Source organism: Aulonocara stuartgranti (genome assembly GCF_965226115.1).
Source record: "Aulonocara stuartgranti genome assembly, chromosome: 11".
NCBI lineage: Eukaryota > Metazoa > Chordata > Actinopteri > Cichliformes > Cichlidae > Aulonocara > Aulonocara stuartgranti.
The window spans coordinates 15,276,505-15,299,666 of record NC_138947.1 but is presented as its reverse complement, the minus strand read 5'-3'; the positions used below and the strand labels follow the sequence as shown (position 1 = coordinate 15,299,666).

At 40.2% G+C, this 23,162-nt stretch overlaps 1 protein-coding gene across 2 annotated transcripts; it reads right to left on the bottom strand.

Annotated features, from left to right (window-relative positions):
* Positions 1-436: 436 nt before the first annotated feature.
* On the bottom strand, positions 437-21,772 carry cops7a (COP9 constitutive photomorphogenic homolog subunit 7A). 2 transcript variants are annotated; one of them, XM_082552086.1, is made up of 8 exons: positions 21,664-21,772; positions 15,003-15,125; positions 9,523-9,598; positions 8,712-8,800; positions 7,683-7,885; positions 7,486-7,591; positions 2,352-2,521; positions 437-1,044 (listed from the first exon to the last, which is right to left on the bottom strand). In XM_082552086.1, the coding sequence occupies exons 2-8, from the start codon at positions 15,123-15,125 to the stop codon at positions 1,005-1,007; spliced, it is 807 nt and encodes a 268-aa protein (XP_082408212.1). In that variant the 5' UTR covers positions 21,664-21,772; the 3' UTR covers positions 437-1,004. The 2 variants fall into 2 exon arrangements, with proteins under 2 accessions (XP_082408212.1, XP_082408211.1); XM_082552085.1 differs by having other exon boundaries at positions 2,360-2,521.
* Positions 21,773-23,162: the final 1,390 nt, after the last annotated feature.

The window sequence follows — 23,162 nt, the reverse complement described above, 5'->3', positions numbered from 1 at the left end:
CTGTCACACGGGACGATGAGCGGAGAATTTAGAGGAAACAGAATCAAAAGAGTGAGAGAAGGACAGAGCGGTGAAGATGAAGGCAATTTTGACTGCGTGATGGAGGTACAAGAAAGGGTGGCAGGCAATTTCAACAGGCAATTTTGACATTGAAATAGAAGCTCTGGGCAAAACATTCTCATATGAAATATGGATGCTCTTAGAGTTTCTGTGTGTGTGTGTGTGTCTGTGTAGCCATGCTGGTAGTGCACAGGGGAAGCCTCAGCTCTATAATACATTAGTCTCTTTGGGGACATGCCCTAATTAATGGCTTGACCTCCTAACGGGTAGCCCCCTTCTGCGAGTTAACATTTAGCAGCGCACCCTCCGGAGTTAGACTCTGAAGCGCATTTAATAAAAGAAGTGACAGTGACATTAATGAGACAGTCGAGACAAGTACAGGGCTTCGTTTTATTTTCCAACAATTTATATTCAGATTTTTTTTCCTTTTTTACACGTCTCACCTCAGAAGCGAGCGAGAGAGACAAATAATACAAAGCAACATAGAATTAAACTAAACCAAGAGAACAATTTAGACCAAAAAAATGCACGCACACACACACACACACACACACACACACACAAACACACACACACTCGCGCATGCACACACACACGCATACACAAACAAACAGGCGTCAAATACACTGATCCTGTTTCTGGTCAAAGGCAACTGACTCCTGCTGCAGACTGCTCTGTCTCCGTGTATTTACACAAACAGTCCGCCCGTTAACGACTGCAGGAGAGGATGTCACGCCTGCTTTATCCATCAGCTCTGTGTGTGGTTCTCAATCCGTCAGGGTGAGATTTGGTTAGAAGAAAAAGTTCCCGTGAAGCTCCCTGGTTGTTCTGTGGTAAATGAACTGTGATCACATTTTATTTATTTATTTAAATGTTTGTTTTTGTCAACACCGTGTGTGCCCGTTGATTAGTGAGTGTCCATCAGTGCCGCTGTCCCTTCGTCCTCAGTTGGACTTGGACCAGATCTTGCCGCTGCCTCGCAGCCTGGACAGAAAACAAATACAAAACTCAGCTGGTGTTTCTTTTTTTTATTTAAATAATTTGATGACTTACATGTTTACTTTCTGCTTGCTCTACTGAAGCAACAAATTACTGATGCAACCTGGGTGCAAAAGTGTCTTTATGCTAAAATTCCCAACACCAGTATTTACAGTTTTGTTTTTTTCGCAGTGGCACTGATCACAGTGGATTTTCTTCTTCTGCATATTTCGGCAAAGAGCAGATTTCTAATAATAACAGCTGCAGTATCAGTCCCATCCTTTAAATAGCTTCATAAAGAAATGGTGTCAAAACTTGTTTTCATTTGAGGATTGAGGTTAAGCTATCATTAATTTGGATTTTAAAACACTGAGTGGATCTTCATTTGAATGATGTGTGGTGCTGAGTGATGGAAATTACAGGGCTCTATGCTTCGTCAAAATGTGACAGGCAGCCAGAAAATAATCACTGCTCTCTGTTTGACAAGAACAACATAAACAGCAGCCAAGCAAAGCATCTCGGCCGGTCACTGGAGGGGGGAAATGGTTCTTTCAGGAAGGAAACACGCGGGGCGTTTGTATATCCACTGACATTTTACAATCCAGGACAGATGTGAAATTAGCCACTGGTAATTAGGCCGGATGGAAGCAGAACAGAAAGAGAGTTCCTGATAGCGGGGTTATGGTACCGCTGCAAAACACTAATGTGCATCTGATAATAAAGCTACTTCATGCAGACACACGCTCTGCACAGACAAGCCACTTACAGCAGCAGCTGGCTTTTTACTGTTTATTAGAAAAATGGAAACACGGTGGTTCTCGGCTGAATTAACGTTTTGCTCTCTACAAGAAACCCGGACTAATGGCTTTAATTTAGTGTTTGAAGTAGTCTTTATAGTTTCATGCTTATAAGTAGGGATATACGTATTTATGAAGCACCTTTCAAAAATCACAGTTACAAAGTGCTTCAAAGAACAAAAGGAGGTGCAGCGATAAAACAAACGTAATGGAAAAAACCTCCATATGAAGCTTTCTGTTCCAATTTTGTGACTTGTAAAAATGAATTTCTTATTTGGATGGGGGAGGGAAGAACCTCAACAACAGAAACTTCATTTAAAAGCGTACCAACCAATTTGAATAAAATGCGCTCAATCTGTAAAATATTTAGCCATGAAAACAATAAATGCAATTTCTATGCAAACTCCTGGTGGGTGCTTTTGTATAATAAAATAAATAAATATGAAAGCAGCTCACTCAAAATACTCTGCTGCCCGCTACGTGCAACCACTACAAACACAGCGGGACGCCACTCACCCTTTCACCTTTGAGCTCTTTTTGCCTGGTTGTCTCGGTTCCTGAGAGGAAGCGGGGTCTCGTGGCTCGGCGGGTTGGTCTGCGTCCTGATTGGAGGCGGCTCCAGCTGGAGCGGGGCCTGACGATGGAGACGCGGCGCTGGCCTTTAACGTCTTCTGTAGATTTGAGACCTGGTGGAGAAGTGAAGAGAGAGGGTAAAAACTGAAAATTAAAGGGACGAGCGTGGGTGTCCTCTTGTGTTAGTGACACCAGGAGGCCATGTCAAAAATATTTAGAACAACTGGTAACGTAAAACTCTTGTGTCTGGGCTGCTGTTGGTCCTTCAGCCTGCTGTGGAGAAGACAGCAGCCATAACAGACAAAGAACTTCTTTGTAGTGAAGTGAAACTGAGTTAAAAATGATTAAGACGGTTCACTGCGGCTGCTGTCTGTGTGTCTCGTGCTGATTGTTTGGTCTTTGATATTTTTCCCATCTTCTTTCCCCATTGCGCTGAACTCTGCTGTCCTGTTCAAGCCAAACTTTCAACCAATCAGCATTCTACCTACGTACAGCGTCACTGCTACATGTCTTTGTCGGCTGCACACCCAGAATGAAGAAAAGGATCTACACAAGCGGACAAACACACGTCAGGGAGCAGATCTTGTTTTTTTTGTGCATGTAAAAAGTTACAAAAACCAAACTCCACTCTAATTATCCTTTTATGGTCGCGTGCTGAATTTTGTAGGCTGGTGTACTGGCCGTGTTGGACACCAGAGTGTATGACCGTTTCTTTCTTTAGCGCCATTTCAATGATATAACAGTACAGGAGCTCAGAGATGGTCTGATTACAGAGTAGGAGATGCTGCAACAGCTTGAAAGCTTGCTTCCTACTTTAACTTCTTCTATTCCCATAACAGCACTGATGCTGAGAACATGCAAGTGACAACTGCAGTGTGTCAGGTGCACCTGAACCAAGAAGTGTCAACGATCACAGGACTGTGGTGACATCACAGTTGACGCACAAAAAACAAATGCTTAATAACAGGTTTTTCTTCCTCAGAAAACGTGTAGCTGAAAAGTCTCTTTTGTAGTTGAGGATTTTTTTCTTCCTGTTACTTATCTACATCACTGTAGATAAGAATGAACAACTGCCTCGGTCCCACATTAGTCTAAAGGGCCATATACAAACGGAAGCATTCGAGGGCTGCCGCGGAGTCCAAGCCTCGACTGACCGATTTATCACCTATCTAATGTTCGCTGACGATAGCGCCAACACCGAGGCGAAGACGACACCGAGGCAACTCACATCCTCTATGACATCGCCCGGCACTCCAAACTGTACGGCCTCAAGGTTAACGCTGAGAAGACCAAAGTCCTGACCACCGACGGCTCACCAACGATCGTCCACCTTGATGGTGTGCAGATCAAACAAGTCCAACAATTTCAATATCTGGGGTCCCTCGTCGAGGAGAAGAAAGTGGCATCATCAGCGGAGATATGCTCCAGAATCGGGCAGGCGGCGGCAGCATTCGCTTCCCTGCGCTGGTGTGTCTGGAAGAAGAACAACATCTCATTGGCGACAAAGATCCGCCTTTACTGAACCCTGCCCATTCTACTTTACGGCGCAGAGACGTGGACAATGCTCAAACACGACCTGAGCAAGCTCAAAGTTTTCCAAATGTGTTGCCTTAGATGCATTCTCGGCGTTTCCCTTCGCGACCGTCATTCGAATGACACCATCCTCACCAGCTGCGGTAGCCAACCAACGATCGGCGACCTAATCCAGCGCCGCCGACTCCTTTGGTTTGGCCACATTTGTTGAATGGACCCGAGCCGCTACCCCCATGGCCTACTCTGGTTGACCCGCCCCACCGATTGGAGGGTGCATCGAAATGCACCAAAGAAGACATGGATGAAACAAATCCAGGATGATTTGAAGGCCCTTCGACTTGACCTCGAGCAGGCAAGAACCATCGCCTTAGATCGAAAAGCGTGGAAGATAATCGTTGGTCAAGCAAGAGAACCTGCGGCACCTACAGGAGCGTACTGGTTGCGCGGCAGACCACCGCCGCTGGTCGCCCGCTAAGGACAAGAAGATATACAAATGGATGTGATGGTGAGAGGCAATGGACAGTGAGTTCTTAGGCCTGACCAGGAGGTACCAAACCCCTCTCCTACGACAACCTATGACAGGCTCCAGTTCTCCTGACTCTTCAAGTGGGACAGGTGGAGAGAACCAAATTCAGAGACTTGTAGAGATGACTGCCAAAATGACCGCAACACAAGATGCTCATTTATCCTGAACCAGAACCTGTAACATCCACTAGCAACCAGCTGTAAACAATGGGATTCAGAGCGATTCAGCTGATAAATCAATCACTTTAAATTCGGGGAGAGGTTATCTGTGTCTTCTAAGGTAATGAAGAGCCCGTGGATGACTTCTGGAGGGAACAGCCTGCATTTAGAAGCTTTAAAGTAGATTTTGTATCAAAGGAAACTTATAAAAGCTTTTATGTTCCACTGATTGTAATAAGTTACCTTTAAATATCCACTCCTTGCCATCTTTTCACTTCTTCAAACATGCTTTGCTTTGTCACCTCAAACCAGATTACTTATGCTTTCAGTAATTCAATCAGTTTTCTTCATCTCTTCTTTTAGTGGAGTGATTTATTGGATGATTTGTTTTCTATAAGGTTGCAATTTGTTTTCTTGTTTCTTCTTTTCTTTGTTGTGCTATTTTATTATGTTTCTTCTTCTGCACTTAAATATAAAATGTTACATCTTGAGCAGTTTAACCGCATGTAATTGTCAGCACAGTGCACGGCAAATGTGGCTAACACTGCAGTGTTGTTTACTTCTTCTGTTACTCTCTCTGCTTCCATAAACTGTATTTTAAAAGAGCCGAGTTCCCAATAAAGCAGTTCTCATTTACATACCTCTATTTTTCTCTTGTCAGACAACAGGACAAGCATGAAATAGTGACACAAACACGTCCCATTATACTGATGTTATGCAGCCTTAACTGACAAGCCATTATCCGAGCTGCTGCACTGCTAAATCCTGATTTTATAACGACAATGATGTAACAAAACCACAATTCAGAAAAGTTAACGGCAATGTATAAGCTGCGATATTGTCCATATTTACATGTTAATCTCTCAGAGGAATGCGTTTAGTTAATCTTATGAAAACGCTGTTAACTTAAGCAGTCCGAGTCCACTCATGTGAACTGCAGGTAGAAGCAAGTTAAATTTAGGATGTTTTAAGACCTTTTCAAGAGAAAAAAAAAAGAGACCAAGCATGGAAAGAGAATACACATTCATTCATTTTTGGCACGTTATCCATGGTTGTCTGTCTCTATGTGTTGACCCTGTGACAGACATCCTGTGGTGACCTGTCCAGGTCGTTCCTCGCCTCTTGCCCCGTGACAGCTGGGATAGGCTCCAGCGCCCCTCATAACCCTGATGGTGTCAACGGGAATAGAGATTATTCCCACTGCCACCGATACATACAGGGTGTATGAGAAAGAATTATCGTGGTTTATTTATCGTATTGACGCATGCTGTGAGTCCAGAGGGGCAACACATCGAACACTTGTGAACATTGTTTATATTTTGTATGTAAAGCTTTTATCAAACTAATTTTCCTATCGTTGCATGAACTGTTTTCTATAGATATAAGAACAGCCTCATATAAAGCAGCCACATCTAAATATGCAGCAGTGGCAGAAACAGTGGTGTTGTCTCATCCATACTAAAGTCAACACTTTCAAAGGTCATCTTATAGTTAAAGTACACTGAGAACACTTTCACTTTAAGAACACTTTGAGGGCTTGATGCAGCTTAACTCTTTGTGAGCAAACGAGCTTGTAAAAGGGTACGTCTGTGCCAAGAGAGCGGCTTGCTGGCACGACGAAAGCGAAGAAATGTTGATTTGGTAAGTAATTCCTAATTGGGGAGACTGGCCAGGTTTCAGAGTATGGACAGATGTGAAAGGGGAGTGGCAAATGTCACCCAGCGGGTCAACAGAAGGTCAAAAATTCAATCCCGGGCTCTTCCATTTCACCTGTTGAAGTGTCCTTGGACAAGACACTAAAGCCCAGACTGCCACATACAGTCAGATGATGTGTTTTATGATTAGAAAGCTCTCAAAGCCTCTGCTGCTTGAATGTAGTTTTAATGTAAAAGGGATTTGAGTGCTCAGATGGAGTAAAGGAGTACTATGTTATTATTGGTCCATTTACATATGACACATGTACAGTTTGTTTAGTGAACATGTAAAACTATTCTAGTTACCCCCAATGAGTCTGCAAATATCTGTAAGTCTACATTAAAACAACAGTGAGGTACCTACATGAATACAAAAACATGTTTGCGTAGCTGCATCTGTTCCTGTTCACACTGCCCATGAATGCCTTTGAAAGTCCCCTCTCACTTTTCCATGCAAATTTGCAGTGAAAAGTTTACGTGAGGCTTCGGCCCCTTTTCCACAGACAGGACTTTAACCTTGCTGAGCTGCTCTCTTGCACGGAGAGGGAGTTTTGTACTAAGACAGCTTTAACCTTGGAAGATGTCCACTTGATTTGTCAAGCTCGAGCTAGTTGGAGCAATCACACATCATCAGTGAATTTACTGTCTAAATCTGGCGTGAATACTAATAATAGAGGGGTGTGTCAGTGCCTGTGTGACTGACAGCATCTAGCAGGCTGCCTGAGTGTTGATGAAGGGAACATGAGAAAAGTAAACAAACTTGCACCGTGGCTTCATGTCAGTCAATTTAATGCAAATCTCGAAAAAATGTAAAATAAAAATGCATTCATTATCTTTTCTATTTTTTAACCCCACCAAGCAATTCACAGAGCTGCGCTAACAGAGAATAAAAATGTTTAGTTTAACATCAGCTGGACATTTAAGGGACTGCAGGTTTTTACTGACACAAAGTGCATTAGAAAAAAAATCACTTTAAATGGCTGTTATGAAATTGTTAATCGCATTCCCACTGATTACAGACTGATTACAGAAATGAGGTTGCAAATAACGAAATATGCAGTCAGGGTGAAACTAGAATACCACAAATGGCTGGTAGGGAAAAAAGGGGAGATAGTAGCCAAGCGGAAAAGAGACAGAACTGAAGACTGAAGGGAGGAAGGACTTACTTCTGTTTCCACTTGGACTTTGACCTTTAACTGGCTCTCTCTGTATTGGTTTGCCCTCGAGACTTGCTCCTCAATACCACACAGAACTGCCTCACAACCTGCACACCTGAGAGAGAACAAAAGCACGGAGTAAGAAAAACAGATAATTGAGACATAAATCTAAAGTGTGTCCACAGACACTTAGAGGTGATACTGACCACTCCTGCAGCGTGTTGATTATGTTTGGCAGCTCATTAGGGCCGAGGTCGCGACCCACGCTGCAGTCTACCTCCACCTGCTGGTTCCTCTGATCCAGTTTCCCCTGGATGATGTCGCAGTAAACAGCTTCAATCAGCAGGTCCTCGAGTTCCCGCACGTTCTTCAAATCGAGCTGTTGCAGGAGCAGCGAGTACGGCAGGCACTGAGGGGAAAATAAAGAGAAGAGGAAAGTGTAGGTAAGCAGGCAGCTAATTTGATTCCACTTCAGTGCTCTGATGGAAAATGACTAAAAAAAAATGTTACAGTGAAAACGCTCATTTGTGTAAATGTCACTGCCAGAGGAAGATGAAAGGAGCTTAAATCTTTACAATCCTTCACTGGGCAATTAGTGAGTTCAAACCCACATGTAGGGAGAGCGGTGACACATTAAGGAGAAAAACAAGGGGGCAGGAGTGAAAAGAGGGATGTTAACGGACACAGATATTAAGTTAGAGGAGGAAGAAAAAAAAAAGACAGCACTGGTGAGAATAATGAATCTATTATTTATCAGGAGCAGAGAAAAGAAAAGGGCACAAGGAGAGGTGCAGGACAGTGGAGAGATGCTGTAACAAACCACATAAGATGAATACTTTATCGTGGACATGGAGTGCTGGCACTGAAATTTCAAATGACACGAAGGGTACAAGTTGTGCTGGTAACTTTTCTTGAGAAATTAAGAGGCTCGTCTGTTGTTTTCCTCCAAATTTAGCTGATATATTTACAGCCACAAGCTTAGGATCACAGCCAACCTCACACGAGTGTTAAAAAGAAAAAGAGAAAAAAAAAAATCTGATTATGAGCCCGAGGAAAATAGCAAAGCCATCTAAAAGCAGAATTGCCCACATATCATTTATATCAGGGCTTGCTTTATGACGCCTGCAGCAAATTTATTTTCTAAGATTGAGACAAAGAAAACAAAAATCAATACAACACCACAGCTCATCTGCACTTTTATGTAAAACCTGGACGAGAGAATAATGGACCTGTACCTTGAGGTTGGAAGCCAAGCTGATGATTGACAGATGACGGAGTTTGTTTCTCTGTGCCGGGGTCAGCTCGGGAAGTGAGGCTGCTCTCTCTGCAGCAGCAGACGAGAATAATAATACACAAAAAAACAAATAGAAACACAATGGGAAACATTTACCAGAACAGTGTGTAAGTGTTACTTTACAGAGGGTCAAACAGCCACACATAATAGAAGCAAAACTTATTACTATGAGGTGTAATGTAACACAGCAAGGTGAAGGTGAGTGTGGAGCTGTTTAAGCAGTCAGAGAACAGAGTCGGGAGGAAGTCCATTTCCTGCAACTGTGCCTCCTGCTGACTCGCTACCCTGGTGACAGGACTCACGCCCCCTGAGACGGCAGCTCTGACAGCTCCTCTAAGGGATCCACTACACAGCTCTATGAAAGTAAATGTGCTCCCTGGCGGCAAGTCTCAAAAGGGAAAGAACAATAAAGTAGGCTACAATCTTTTTTTCCAGGCTATTGGTTGATCTTCAGTACATAATTAGTCATAATTAGGATTCCACTTCTACTTGAAGCTTCCTGGTGTGTTACGCAGAAAGCAATTTAAGTTGGAAAAGATTTGTTTACAGTCTGTTTGTGACACAGACAATCATCAGTCTAAATAGGCTCCAGCAATTTTTATCCATGAACCACCTGCCTGCAGCATTTCAGGTGAGGGTGTTTAAAGCCTCTGTGTCAAGGTGCCTGCCTTGAAGCAAAGAAATACGGCTCATAATAAAAGAGTTGCAGGGCCACCCTATTACTTATTTACATTGTGCTGCCGCTGCAATACCTTTGTAGTCGCAGTAGGTTCCATAGGCAAAGAGGTTCAGGAGCTGGTACACCGGTGCATGAGGACCATTCTCCAGCTGTGGTTTGGAGAGAAGATGAAAGAGAAAATGATGTGGCAGAATATTGTAAGTAATGAGACTCTCTACGTAAGAGCTATTCAACGGCATTTTCTCCATGGACAGAGCAGAGGTGTTTCTGTGAGTCAGTAAAAAAGAAAGAAACACAAAAAAAGACCTGACGGGTATATTCAAATGTGTTAGGACTATTCTGCATTCATACCAGGCTCCAAAATCCATCTCTGGCGATCTGTGGGTCATTCCATCTCAGTTTATAATAAAAAAAAGAAGTTCCCACATGACAGTTTCACAGTTTTGCCTGAAAAGATTCCAGGTAAAGATGCACTATTTAGCAGGAATTATGCTGGATTTCAGCTCCCTAGTGACATTAATTTTTGCAGAAAAAATACTTTAAGTTATGAAAGGTTTTAGATGTTTTATAGCATAATTTTTGAGCGGCAACTTTAAAATTCTAGAAAATTACTTGAGCTGTGTCCTTCAAATATTTCAGAGTAAATATCTGGTGCTGACTCTCTGACTCTCAGGAGTGAAGCTCAGGTTAACAAAGAATGATGGATGTTTGAAGCATCATAAATATTTGGATGCCTAATCGCTTTCAATTTGGAGTCCTGAAGAAACTGCAAGTTCACGTAGGGATAAGTAGGGGCTTATATTTTCTTTATAGCTTCTCATATACAAGACACAAAATATTCTTTAAATCAGTCCAGATCAGCTGAATAGTTTCACTGATATTCAAGCTTGAATATGGAAAACAAAACCACATTTTCATTCAACTTCACTGTGATATTTCCCAGGTATGACCCGATGTACCAAATCTAAATTACCTTTTTTGAAAGAGGACATTTCTGCTAATAACATATCAAAATTTGTCCCAGTATGAATTTTGAAATACTCATCTTTATGTATGGCAGTTGAGGATTATAATAAATTCAAACATTTCTAAAATTTACTGGATCTAAGACAAAGGGCCTAAATTTCACCCGCTGCCTTTCATTTTTAATAGCCGAGATAAAATTTGAGAGATTGTCCTTATCAGATTATTGGCTACAGAGATACTCGGGCTTCAAAAGTGCATTTTAACATTCTTATTTAAGTATTTCCAAGATATAATTTTCAATCACTTGATCATAAAGTCTCAGTAATTCAGCTAATGACATTTTTTTTCAAAGAAATTATAAATACTACACCAACAGCATTTAATTCATTTGAAGAAATATAATATAACACCACATGCATTCACATGCATGAATTCTGCTACCTGTATAGCTTGCATCATCAACGTTAATGAAACAAGTTATCTTCAATAGCAGAATGTAACTAAAAGTTGAATTCCTTCATGGAAGTCTCAGCCTTTTTATGTCATCCTCCTTAATTACATATCTGCATCCAGTGTACCAGGAACTCCTGCCTGTAATCATGTGCTTATGGTACTGAGCACACATCCTCTCTTCTTGGCTAGAAAAAAAAACTTCCTGCTAGGCCTTGAAGGTGCATAAATTAAATTAAAACATGTTGCTCGGCTTCTGAAACAATCTTTGGCTCCCGTACATAAATTTAAGAGTGTCAAAAAAAAAAAAAAAGAAAACACCTCATACTGAGAAAATGAGACAGAAAACCATCACAAATTTTGATATATTATTAACAGAAACCTTCTCTTTCTAAAAAAGGTAATTTGGATTTTGGTACATGGAGGCATACCTGGGGAATGTCACACTGAAGTTGGATGAAAATGTGTTTTTTTTCCCTCTCCACCTATACTGAAGCTTGAACATCAGTGAAACCATTCACCCGATCTTTTAAAGAATATTATATGCCTTGTGTATGAGAAGCTATAAACAAATTATCAGCCCTCTACTCTCCCCTTCCAGAATTTGTAGTTTCTACAAGCCTTCAAATCTGCTGTCAGAGATTAGACATCCAAGTATTTATGACACTTCAAGCTGCCATCATTCTATGTTAATTTAAGCTACACCCCCGACAGTCCATATTAATATCGTCATGGTACCAGATATTTCCTCTGAAAAATCTAGCTCAAGTAATTTTCTAGATAAATGAACTTTAAAATATCCCCTCAAAAAAAGATGCCAGAAAAACGTCTGACAGCAGGGACCTGAAATTTAGCATAATTCCTATTAAGAGACTATCTTTGCCCTGGCAAATCTGAGATGGTCAGGTGGGAGGCATATGATGAACTGACACAGAATGACCCCCGTCTAATATTTCCTGGTCCTTAACATTTAAATAGTAATCACATCCATCCATTTCCTCACCAGGGTTTTTTCTTGGCTCAGAGTTGGCCTTAGAATAGAATAGCCTTTATTGTCATTGTACAGAGTACAACGAAATTGGAGTGCCACTCCCTTGGTGCAAGTTTCAATAATAAATATAAATGTAAAATATAAAAAGTACAAAAAAAACAATCGTAAGTACTCAAACAATAGTATGTACAATATATACAGGATAGCAGCATTAATATAATGACAGTATGAATAGCAGCATAATATAATGACAGTGACGGTATGGAATAGGTTCAATTGTTTTTGTGCTTATTTACTACGGTGATAGCTCTGGGAAAGAAGCTATCCCTGAATCTGTTTGTCCTGGTTTTATGTGACCTGTACCGTCGGCCTGACGGTAATAGTTCAAACAGTTGGTTGCTGGGGTGAGAGTGGTCCTTGATGATATTGCCAGCTCTGCTGAGGTACCGAGAGTTTGCAGTGACCTCCAGGCTGGGCAGAGAGCAGCCAGTGATCTTCTGGGCTGTGTTGATGACCCTCTGCAGTACTTTCCTGTCTGCAGCTGAGCACCCTGCATACCATGTTGTTATGCCGTACGTTAGGATGCTCTCTATGGTGGCTCTGTAAAATGTCACCAGCAGCCTCTCCTCCAGGTTGTTCCTCCTGAGCACTCTCAGAAAGTGGAGACGCTGCTGGGCCTTTTTAACCACCGCTGTAGTATTTGCAGTCCAGGAGAGGTCATCAGATATCTGCACGCCCAGAAACCTCATGGAGTGTACCCTCTCCACACAGCTCCCGTGAATGTAAAGTGGGGCCGGGTCTGCTCTGCCCTTCCTGAAGTCCAAGATAAGTTCTTTAGTTTTCGTGGTGTTCAGTTGGAGGTTGTTAACTGAACACCACTCAGTCAGTCTGTTGACCTCATCTCTGTAGTCCGACTCATCCCCCCTTGAGATGAGTCCAACCACTGTGGTGTCATCCGCGAACTTTATGATGGTGTTTGAGAGATGGGTAGGGGAGCAGTCGGATGTGTAGAGCGTAAACAGGAGGGGACTCAAAACACATCCTTGTGGAGACCCGGTGCTGAGTGTGATGGTGCTGGACCGGTGGGGGCCGAGTCTGACAGACTGTGGTCTATTTGGGTGACTACACACAGCATGATAAGGAAGATCGCCTGGTACAGTTACCTTATACCTTATGTGGCCATTTAATAAACAAACGTGTCAATTATATTTTAATTAATAAAAACCTGGCTAAAACATGCATGTTAAACAGTCGGGTACTAACATAGTGCTTTTCTACTAAATCTGATCACTCTTTGCTACTCCAAGCCTCATCCACCTGAAACACACACATTCATACAAGTGCTTTCATCGTTCACACACTTACACTCTGATGGATGAGGGCAACTCTGCAGTCAGTTTCTTGCCCAAGGATACTTTGACAGGCAGGTTAAAGGAGACAGGGATCGAACCACTAGCATTTAGCAGACAACCTGCGCTACCTCCTGATGCACAGCTTCCCCATGGTTTAAAAAAAATATTTTAATATAACTTTTAAAAAAAAAAAGAAAGAGGGCAGGTGAAATTCTTCTTTGCTAATGTCCAGCTGCTCTATTGCAGAAATCCTATTCCATTTCAAACCATTTTCCCTGTCCTTATAAATAACTGGAGGCCATCTATTAAATTTAACAGAAATTATAGGGGGGAAAGGAATGACCGCAGTGGCCCTTCGTCTGACTTCTGTAATTGCCTACGTCGATTTGAGTGTTGTGCATGTCTGGAAAGTAGCTAAGAGGAAAGGAAAATATTCACTGCTGTTAAAAATACAAATATTGTCTGATGAAAAGAGAACACTTGTCTTTGTCCTGCCAGAGGAAAATCACAATAGAACTGAATAAACTCACACAGGATGTTTGGAATAGATTATTGTGTAAATAGATGCACAGTTAAAAAACAGTGAGGGGAAAAAACACAGAGGTAAATATTTGTGTAGGCTGTTGTATTGTTGCTCTTCTGTCTAAACTGACTCCAAACCGACATTTTTAATTTCCTGTGGTATTTATCACTTTGTCTGAACTGTTCAGAAATCTCAACTTTAGCTTTTTTCTCTTGTCTTTTTATTGCAATCTGTTAGTTAAAATGTCCTCTGCTATATTTCTTTAGGACTGCTTGTCTTCATTTTTTTTCACCTTGGTATGGTTCTTTATTAAATAAGGACAAATGCAATTTATCTGTTTAGCTCCTAAAAAAGGGTGTCTCAAATCCTTAGCAAATATTCCCGCTGGTCTGGCTTTTTCTCCATCCTTTTCACGGCTTAACTTAAGTAATGGATGAATGTTTCTGCTAAATCACACTCTCCTTTAAAAGCAGCATTTCGCTTCAAAAGCAGGGTATTAGCTGTGTGTATGTAACGTGTTATCCTGCACTTTATGGTGCCTTCAGGAGCTCGATGCTTATTATGTGTTGTTGTGTTGATCGGAGGGTGAGTTCTGATTTCAGTCACTGGAACATAACTGTGGTGTTTTTCCACTTGCACGGATGGCAAATGTGATTCAGTTTGTAAACACTTGCAATCATACTACACACAAGCTGTGCAGCCACTGGTTTGGCTGATCAGCTTCTTCTTGTATTCATTAAAGGACATTTTTGTAATTTCCCTCTGCAGTTTTTAACTTAAACTCTCACCACCAGGGGGCAGCATTAAGACAGGAAGGTCTGCCATTTACCTGGCCAAAACTGTAAATAAGACTGTGCTTAATCATTTTCTGGTTAAGTGATTAAGCTTAAAGGTTATAGTGACTTACTGCATAATCTTGTGGGACCAGCTTGGCTCTAGTTCATCTTCAGTTTATATATCTTCAGGAAATTGACTTGTTAAGTATGACATCATTATCACTTCAGGATCCAAAAGCTCCTTCAGGTCCAAAAAGCAAACAAGCACTGAGGCACCACTGAGTTAAAAATGGTGCAAATTCTTTCAGCTCCAATAAAATTATCAGTGTGGTTGTTCTCTGTGGTGTTGTTGGTATCTTTAGTTAGTTTTGGAAGAATTTATTGATGGTGCATTTAAACACAAGACTTAACTAATAATGATTTTCATTCATGCCAGGACTGACAATATCCCAAAGGGCAGAGTGTGTGGATAAAGCGTGAGGAAAGAGCATTTACCTCTCTGACATTAGGCAGCTCCAAGATGTCAGAGAAAACATAGAGGCCTGGGGTCTCCAGCAGAGAGCTGACAGCCTGGGCCAGTGCTGAGCCTGACAGAGACAGGAGCTGCTCCACCTCCATCTGATGCCGGGAGGACACAGGTACCAGAAACACAGTTAGCAGGTTAGACGAGACAAGGATACTACAGAGACAAGGATGAGCTGCAGAGCAATCACGATAAGAATCAAAGAGATATCCTCTCTTATTGCCTTAGCTCTGCCACTTTATTAAAGCCCTCTGGGGACATCATATCAAAATCTTTGAAAAACACAAGAACAAGAACTACAATGGTCTATTAATGAAGCCTCAGACCCCACAGCATCTGCGTGCAATGCCATGCCCTTGTCAAACCTTGCAGCCACTCGTCACTTGTTGAAAATATATCTATATAAATGAACAATACTCACTCTAATTTAATGTCCAACAGCCAAGGGCTCTTGACCAAAGCACTTAACCCTCAAACTGCCTGGAGAGCTCCTCAGACACTGAAAGAGCAGCTTAACTGGGCAGTACCAAAGCAGGCAACAAGTGAAACGAATGTGAAGCAGGGCATGTATATTCATCACCCCACTCCCTCAATAGAAATACGATGCAAATGCACTTTGGGCTGAAGGCAGCACCAGAATAATTACCTAAGTACTGACATGAATCTATCTGCGCCTCAAGCAGACACTTAAAATCTGGAAAGAAAACAAACAACCTAATAAACATCCAGGACCATACCCCGATCTAACCCGTCATATTTAATGTTTTCTTTACATTCTCTAGTTATAAAAATCTAAATGTATGCCAGTTTGATCCCACTTCCTCCTGATTCAAATGAGCCTCAACTGAGCAACTGATGGGATATTTTAAGATCTTAATCCCAGTAGACACATCCTGGGACACAAGGGAAGTTGGTATTACAGATGCATGATTAAATTATTGCAGTTGCATCATACTGGCATCATTACCTTAGGCCACTTCCTAAAATTTATGCAACAGTGTCTGGATACCCATTGTGGTGCTAATACTACTCTGCCTGCTTCTGCTGATGGCACCAATATAGTATCTTATCCCCATAAATTGGACACATTTAGATGCACATTTTCTGTATGTCGCCCCATCGCATCATCATTGAGGAGGTCCAAAGTGCACATTCCCAGATGAGCTGAAAAGGTGAGTGGACATGCGATTTAATCAAACAAGTTAACCTACACCGTGCTAAAGAAACACCGCCTCTCGTACTTTCAGGGCTTTCTAAAAGTCAAATCAAGCTCGAAGTGTGAGGCTGAACTGGATCCATCTGTATACCTCAACTGAATTTAAAAGATGGCCAAAACTGGCTGCATATCAGTGAGAGGTGGCATGAGGAATTTGTTGATCTGCTCAATATGAGAGATGCAGCTGTCCAGACACAAGATACTGTGATATAATAAACATGAATAAAACAGAAAAAACCCCACTGTCATTCATGAATAAATTTAAATGGACAGACAGCTGCAAATTAAGATACGTGGTTTTAACAAAGACCTTAGGTAATGCCTGTATTATTCTTTTTAACAACGTATCCTTAATTTTGCCTATTCATTTACTTTAATTGTGTATTAATGTTAATACAATGTCCCTGTCCTACCATATTCAGGCATTACAAGTCCTACTCAAAACATTCAGTTCTTTAGCTATTGTTATTGCTGAGAGGAGCTCTATATTTGGACAGCTAGAAAATCAAAGTGACTAAGACAGTTTATTAAATAATAAAAAGTCTATACTGCAAGCAGAAGAAATACAAAATTGAATTTTGGAGCTGCAAGCTTCCACTGTTTTCTAATACCCCGAACTCACTAAACAGCTCCCTGTGCTATAGACTTTGCATCGCAACCAAGACACATGCTGAAGGTCACTGCAAACCACTGCTAAGGCTTGAGTTTTTGTTTTGACACTTCACATAGTCAGCTTCTTATTAAATGCTGAGGCAAACTGAGCCATAAAAACACAGAGGTTACAGCCTGTGCAAATACTAAAAACCTAAAACAAAGAACAGAAGCTTAAATCATTTTAAAGCTACTTAAAGGAAAATAACTGATGAGATGTTTGGTTCTAGATTAACTAAGACCATATGGACAGAGGACAGAAATTATCACGATGTGACAATAAAGTTGCTTGTTTTGGTTAGGTGGGGTTTGTGTCCTCTTTACCTTTCTGCAGGCAACTTTGGGAGCTGCATATGTTTTATGTTTGACTGCTGTCTAGACCAGGGTCACTGCATATAAACACATTGATTTGTGTCATTTTAACAGCATTTTTGAGCCCTCATAATCTCTTAAGTACAGGAGGAGCTGTAGCATGAAATTTTCTGGGCTGAAAAACAAATTTAACATCGAGTGAAGAACTGCAACCAAATTAACTTTACACCCACTCCAAGTGTCACCATCTAAGGCTAAAATCAATTTTTTGTTTAGCACAGTTTCTTCTGTAACCAACTTTGAGGATCATCATGGGATATATCACTGTTCAAATAACTAAACTGTATCAATGTAATGTCTATCACATAGAATAACAGAAACAAACACTGGTACCCAGAAAGAAACTTCAGGAAGTGCATTTTGGATAAACTCTCAAGGGTTATACCACTGTGTAAGCTATCTGGCTGGTGAAAACAAGCTATGAAAGCTATATACCTACATTTTGGTACCAGATTCATTTTTAGATGCTACTCAAACTACATGCTTTATGTCAGTGCAAATTTTCACCCACTGAGGGCTTGAAAAAAAGACTTTTTCATAGTGTGAAGGTAAATTTAGCATATGTTCTTAGAATATTGAATGGTCATTAATAAAAAAGAATCTGTTTATTCGGAGAGGCTCAGGTGGGAGACACTCACTGAATTTATCGTTGAATGACCCACCAACCTGATTAGCATGTTTGCTGTTTCTCAATGCTAATGTTTTCTTTCTACCCTTTCCCCAACCAGTAGAGACAGATGGCAGCCCTCACTGAACCAGTCTGGTTCTCTCTGAGGTTTCTTCCTGCTAATAAGACCCCCTACTGTGCTTGCTCAAATGAAAATTGTTATGCTTTACTTTAAACTACCGTATTTTCCGCACTATAAGGCGCACTTAAAATCCTTTAACTTTCTCAAAAATTGACAGTGCGCCTTATGTATGAATTCTGGTTGTGCTTACGGACCTCGAACCGATTTTATGTGGTACACAGTGCTCAAAAATCTGTCAAAAAATGTTTTAGAATGACTTAAGCTACGAAGCCGCACAGCTTGATGGATTGTTGGAGCATTATGGCTACCATAGTCAGGAGCCTCGCGGAGTAATCTGGGTACAAAACTCCGTCCGCATCAGGTCCCAAAGTCAGACGAACACTGCAGCATCACCGAGAGTTATAAACTGTCTAAATTCTTTCCTCTGTAATAAAATGATCAGTGTTGCTGCTTTACCGGGTGTAACAGTTAAGTTTAACATCCAGGCATCCATGAAAACAGAATTTATTACATTTAACGGAGTTAGAAATTATCAGGAAGTTAGCTCGCTAGTTTCCACCTAAACAAGATATACCATGTTCTGACAGAGAGATTTCTGAAAACATTAAAATGTACAGCTCTGCTATCACTTCCAACATAAGTGAAGACAGAAAACTAAACAGCAGTGACGTTTGTAGCGTTACTGAAGTTGGGCTAGATGGTATATAATGATGTGCTACATGATCGCTAGCGGCACAGCTATGCTAGCATAACATAAACAGTAAAGCTGGAATGCTAATGCTTGTTTCGCTTAATGCGCCTTATAATCCGGTGCGCCTATGTATGGAAGCAGACCCGTTCATCGACAGTGCACCTTATAATCCAGTGCGTCTTATGGTCCGAAAAATATGGTAGTTACTATTCTGAAATCCCCTGAGATTACTTGTGTTATAATTTTAGTAAGTAAGTAAGTAAACTTTATTTATTAAGCGCTTTTCGCAGACAGGCAATCACAAAGCGCTGTACACAAATATTAAAATATTAAAATAAACAATAAAATCAATAGACATTATATACAATGTAAAAGATCAAATGTAAATAATGTAAAAAAAATAAAATAAAATAAAATATGTAGATCAACAAAAGGCTTGTTTGAACAGAAGAGTTTTTAACTGTTTTTTTAAAAACAGTTAAAAACAGTTTTGTAGCATTTTAAGTATCATCTACGTATCAAATCTGTGAGAGTTAAAACACTAGTAGACTATTTAGAAGTAAGGCCATAACTATTAGTCTGTCAATTGGCTTCATTTGTTCGGAATATGAAAATTAAAGATTAACCAACTGTGGAATTATGGGCCCATATTGGTGGTAATTATCATTATTATCTCATTTTGAATTTGATAGTAGCAACACGTCTCAAAAAAGTTCTTCTTTTTCATAGTGTTCCAAATGTTTTCAGTCAGCAAAAGAGCTGGATTGCAGGCAGTCCAGTTCAGCACCCGGACCAGGAAGTCACGCTGTTTTCATAGCAGCGGTATGCAGTTTCACATTGTCTTACTGATTTATGGAAGGACTTTTTTGAAGAAAAAAAAAAAGCCAGATAATCCCTCTCCTCTTTAGTCAAGAGGATACAGTGTCCACGTTTTGCAAAAAGAATTTCAATTCATATGACCTCAGAACAGTTTTCTATTTGCCTCAGTCCCTTTTCAATGAGCTGTGACCCAGAGAAGATGAGGTTTCTGGATCATGTTCACATATGGATTATTATTTGCATAATAGAGCTTTAATCTGCATTTGTGGATGTGATGTTGAAGTGTGTTAAAAGACAGTAATATCAACAAGTGTTCCTGAACCCATGCAGTGATTTTCAGAATAACATAATCCTGTCTGTTTTTAATGCAGTGTTGCTTGAGGGGCTAAATTGCAATGGCATCCAATAGTGATTGTCGACATTGTCCCTTGGGCACTTTGAATCATTTAATATTGTTGTGGACTGCAGATGATGAGATACTCAAAGTCTTAACAACTTTATTATCGAGGTACATTACTCCGAAACTATTCTCCAATTTGTAGATGCAGTTTTTGTTTTTTGGCAACAGATCATGTTACTGACTTTTTGCCAATTAATCCAATTAGTTACAAAATGTTCCTCCATCTGTTTCTTCTTCATACTGCTTACTTTTTTAACCTTTAATTGCTCCCAAACCAAATTTATGGAAACATGTTTCTGACATGAAATTAGAAATGAACGGATATTTTTCATAAAACAGTGTCTCCATGTGAATAAAATCTGGGTTTGTGAGATTTTAAAATCATTCCATTCTGTTTTTAGTCACATTTTACACAATGTTGGAAGTGAGTTTGTGCTTGCCAATACACTGATATTCCCTTAATAAGGCTAATACTAGCGCTTACTAATATTCACTTCATGTTTATCAGTGTACCCTTGAGAAACTGTCGTTCACACTCTACCAGAGATAAGGGTGACACCTTCAAATAGCTTGTTTAGTCAAACAAGCAGTGTACCCCACAAATTATATTTAAAGTGTTATAAATACCTCTGGGAACTAAACCATTTTTGTCATATTTGTTTTATGGATATATTTAAATTGACTGTTCTGCATGAAAAAGGAGCACAAATACATTTTAGCACTAATTGACATTCATAAATAAGAGCCTTCTTTGCTGACAGTTTTCGGTCAAAGTCACAAATAAATCTGCAACTTTTCAGGTCATTAATACAATACTGTTTGAATCAACTTGTGTGCATAAAGTTTGCATTTAAATATGAAACTACTTCAAGCAAAGTTCCTTCACCACTTGGAAGCCACCTTGAAACCTATCCGTGCGTATATTTCCAAGCATTATCTATAATTATTTGTAATTTAATTGTTCAGCAGCACAAAAGCTGCATCTACAGAGCAAGCAGTCAACCTGACTGCTTTAAAATGGCAGACTTTGCCCAGAAATTGGGTCTTTAAAAAATTATTGTTTCCTTGCTTGAAGTTTTACTTCTATCACCATGTTAATTTTGTTACATTCTTTGTTAAAATTAAATTAATATTCGTCTTTCAAGTCTAAAGCAGTAAACAGAAACGTCTCTGTCATTCTGTACTGATTCAAGATCTCAATTTTAAACTTGTTAATATTAAACAACAACAACAACAACAATAATAATAATAATAATAATAATAATGATGATGATGATGATCTATTTATTCAAACAAAAATCAACCAAAACATAAAGTGGCGCTTACAGAGACTTAAAGGGTCATGTGTTGTCCTGAAGTAAGTAGTTAAATTTAGGGTGCACTGATATTAAGCTTATATGCTTACCCGGGGCGAAACATCAAATCAGCTGTCAGACAAAGTGCTAAAGATACACATTATAACTGTAGTTTTGGGTAGCTGCCCGACTTTAAGCTCACTGTTTACGTAAACATTACCTATTATTCAAGCTCAATGTGTCATGCTAGCTCGGCTGCTAGCGGCTAATTAGCCGCCGACAGGCTTCATCTAACCGCTGACTTCAGGCCTCAGTCCATTTTAAGGCTTTATATTGACTTCAAACATGCCACCATCGTATTCAGATAGCCAATAAACTACATATGCATTGAAATATTAAAACAAAAATGGTAAAACGCGGATTAGCGTGTTAAAATTTACCTTGTTGTGTTGGTTTCTGGCAGACAGTTTCCCTTTCGAGCGCTCAGTTCCGCTACAACAAAGTGACGTAATCCGTGATTGGACAGCCGCTCAAAGCAGGCGGGACAAAGCCAGCTGTCAATCACGATTTGTTACAGCGGATTAGAGAGGAGAGCACCACTTAGCGGCGACTGGGTATACTCCACGCAAATGTTAGCGGACTGTACCGAGTGTCAATGTTCTCATGAACAGCAGTCAGTGATGAAATGCTTATTCCTGCTAAACACAAAGCCAAATAAAACAGTTAGCATGCTTTCAACTTAGGAACATAAATATGAAAAAAAGGCCTCAACTGTTTATTATCTTCAATAACCTTTACTAATATTTATTTTCTCTTTAATATTACTCTACATCTCCCAAAGTCTATGTATGTATTTCAGAGGGAAACTCAAGACAAGCATGATATCTTTATCTTCTTATTTTGGCTGCTCCCTTTAGGGATCGCTACAGTGGATCATCTGCTAGCTCCTAGCATCCTCCTCTATTAGAATAGAATAGAATAGAATTCAACTTTATTGTCATTGCACATGCACAGGTACAGGGCAACGAAATGCAGTTTGCATCCATCCAGAAGTGCTTTAGTGATATAGATATATTACAATATATATTAGCAATAATATAGATATGTGAGTAATATTACAGAAATGGGTCTATTATGGTATGTTATAATGTACACGGTATGAAGTATGTTGTGAATATTCTATAACTATAAGTATGTACAGGCTGTAGTGAGTACAAGCTATGTACAGGCTATGAACAGGATATAAATATGAAAAACTATACAGAATATGAAATAAATAACTTTACAGAAATCTGAGATATACAGCTATACAGCTATACTGCATGTCCTCCTTAAACAACATCTGAACCTACACTCTGGTTTGGTTCTTTCCTTTAAGATATTTCCTTAGGAATTAATACAGTATTCTGATTCTGAATCCTCCTGCCTGGATGCTTGATATTCAACATTTTCTCAGTGATATATCCACACTCCCTCCTCTGCAAATAAACCAAACCATCTCAGCTCTCTTATGTACCCTCTGTTGCTTTGAATGGTTGGCCACAGGTATTTAAATCTTTACTATCTCTACTCCTTTTATGATCCCTCACACACACGTATTCTGTCTTGCTTCTGCTGACTTACATTCCTCTTCTCTTCAGACTATGCCTCCATCACTTTACCTCCTACCTACTCTAAGTACAAGCCACAATGTCGTCTGCAAGGAGCATCCACCATAGAGACTGCCTGACCTCACCTGTGAACCTGTCCATAATCATTGGAAACAACAAAATGTTCCCCATACCCTTCACCACGTGCTTTTAAATTACATAACTGATCAGTAGATATAACTGTATTTAAGTATTCATGGCCCCAAAAGGTTGATTCTGTTCATCTGGACGTAGCGTGACGAAACGTTTCTCCAATTGAAAACGCTACGTCCAGATGAACAGAATCCACC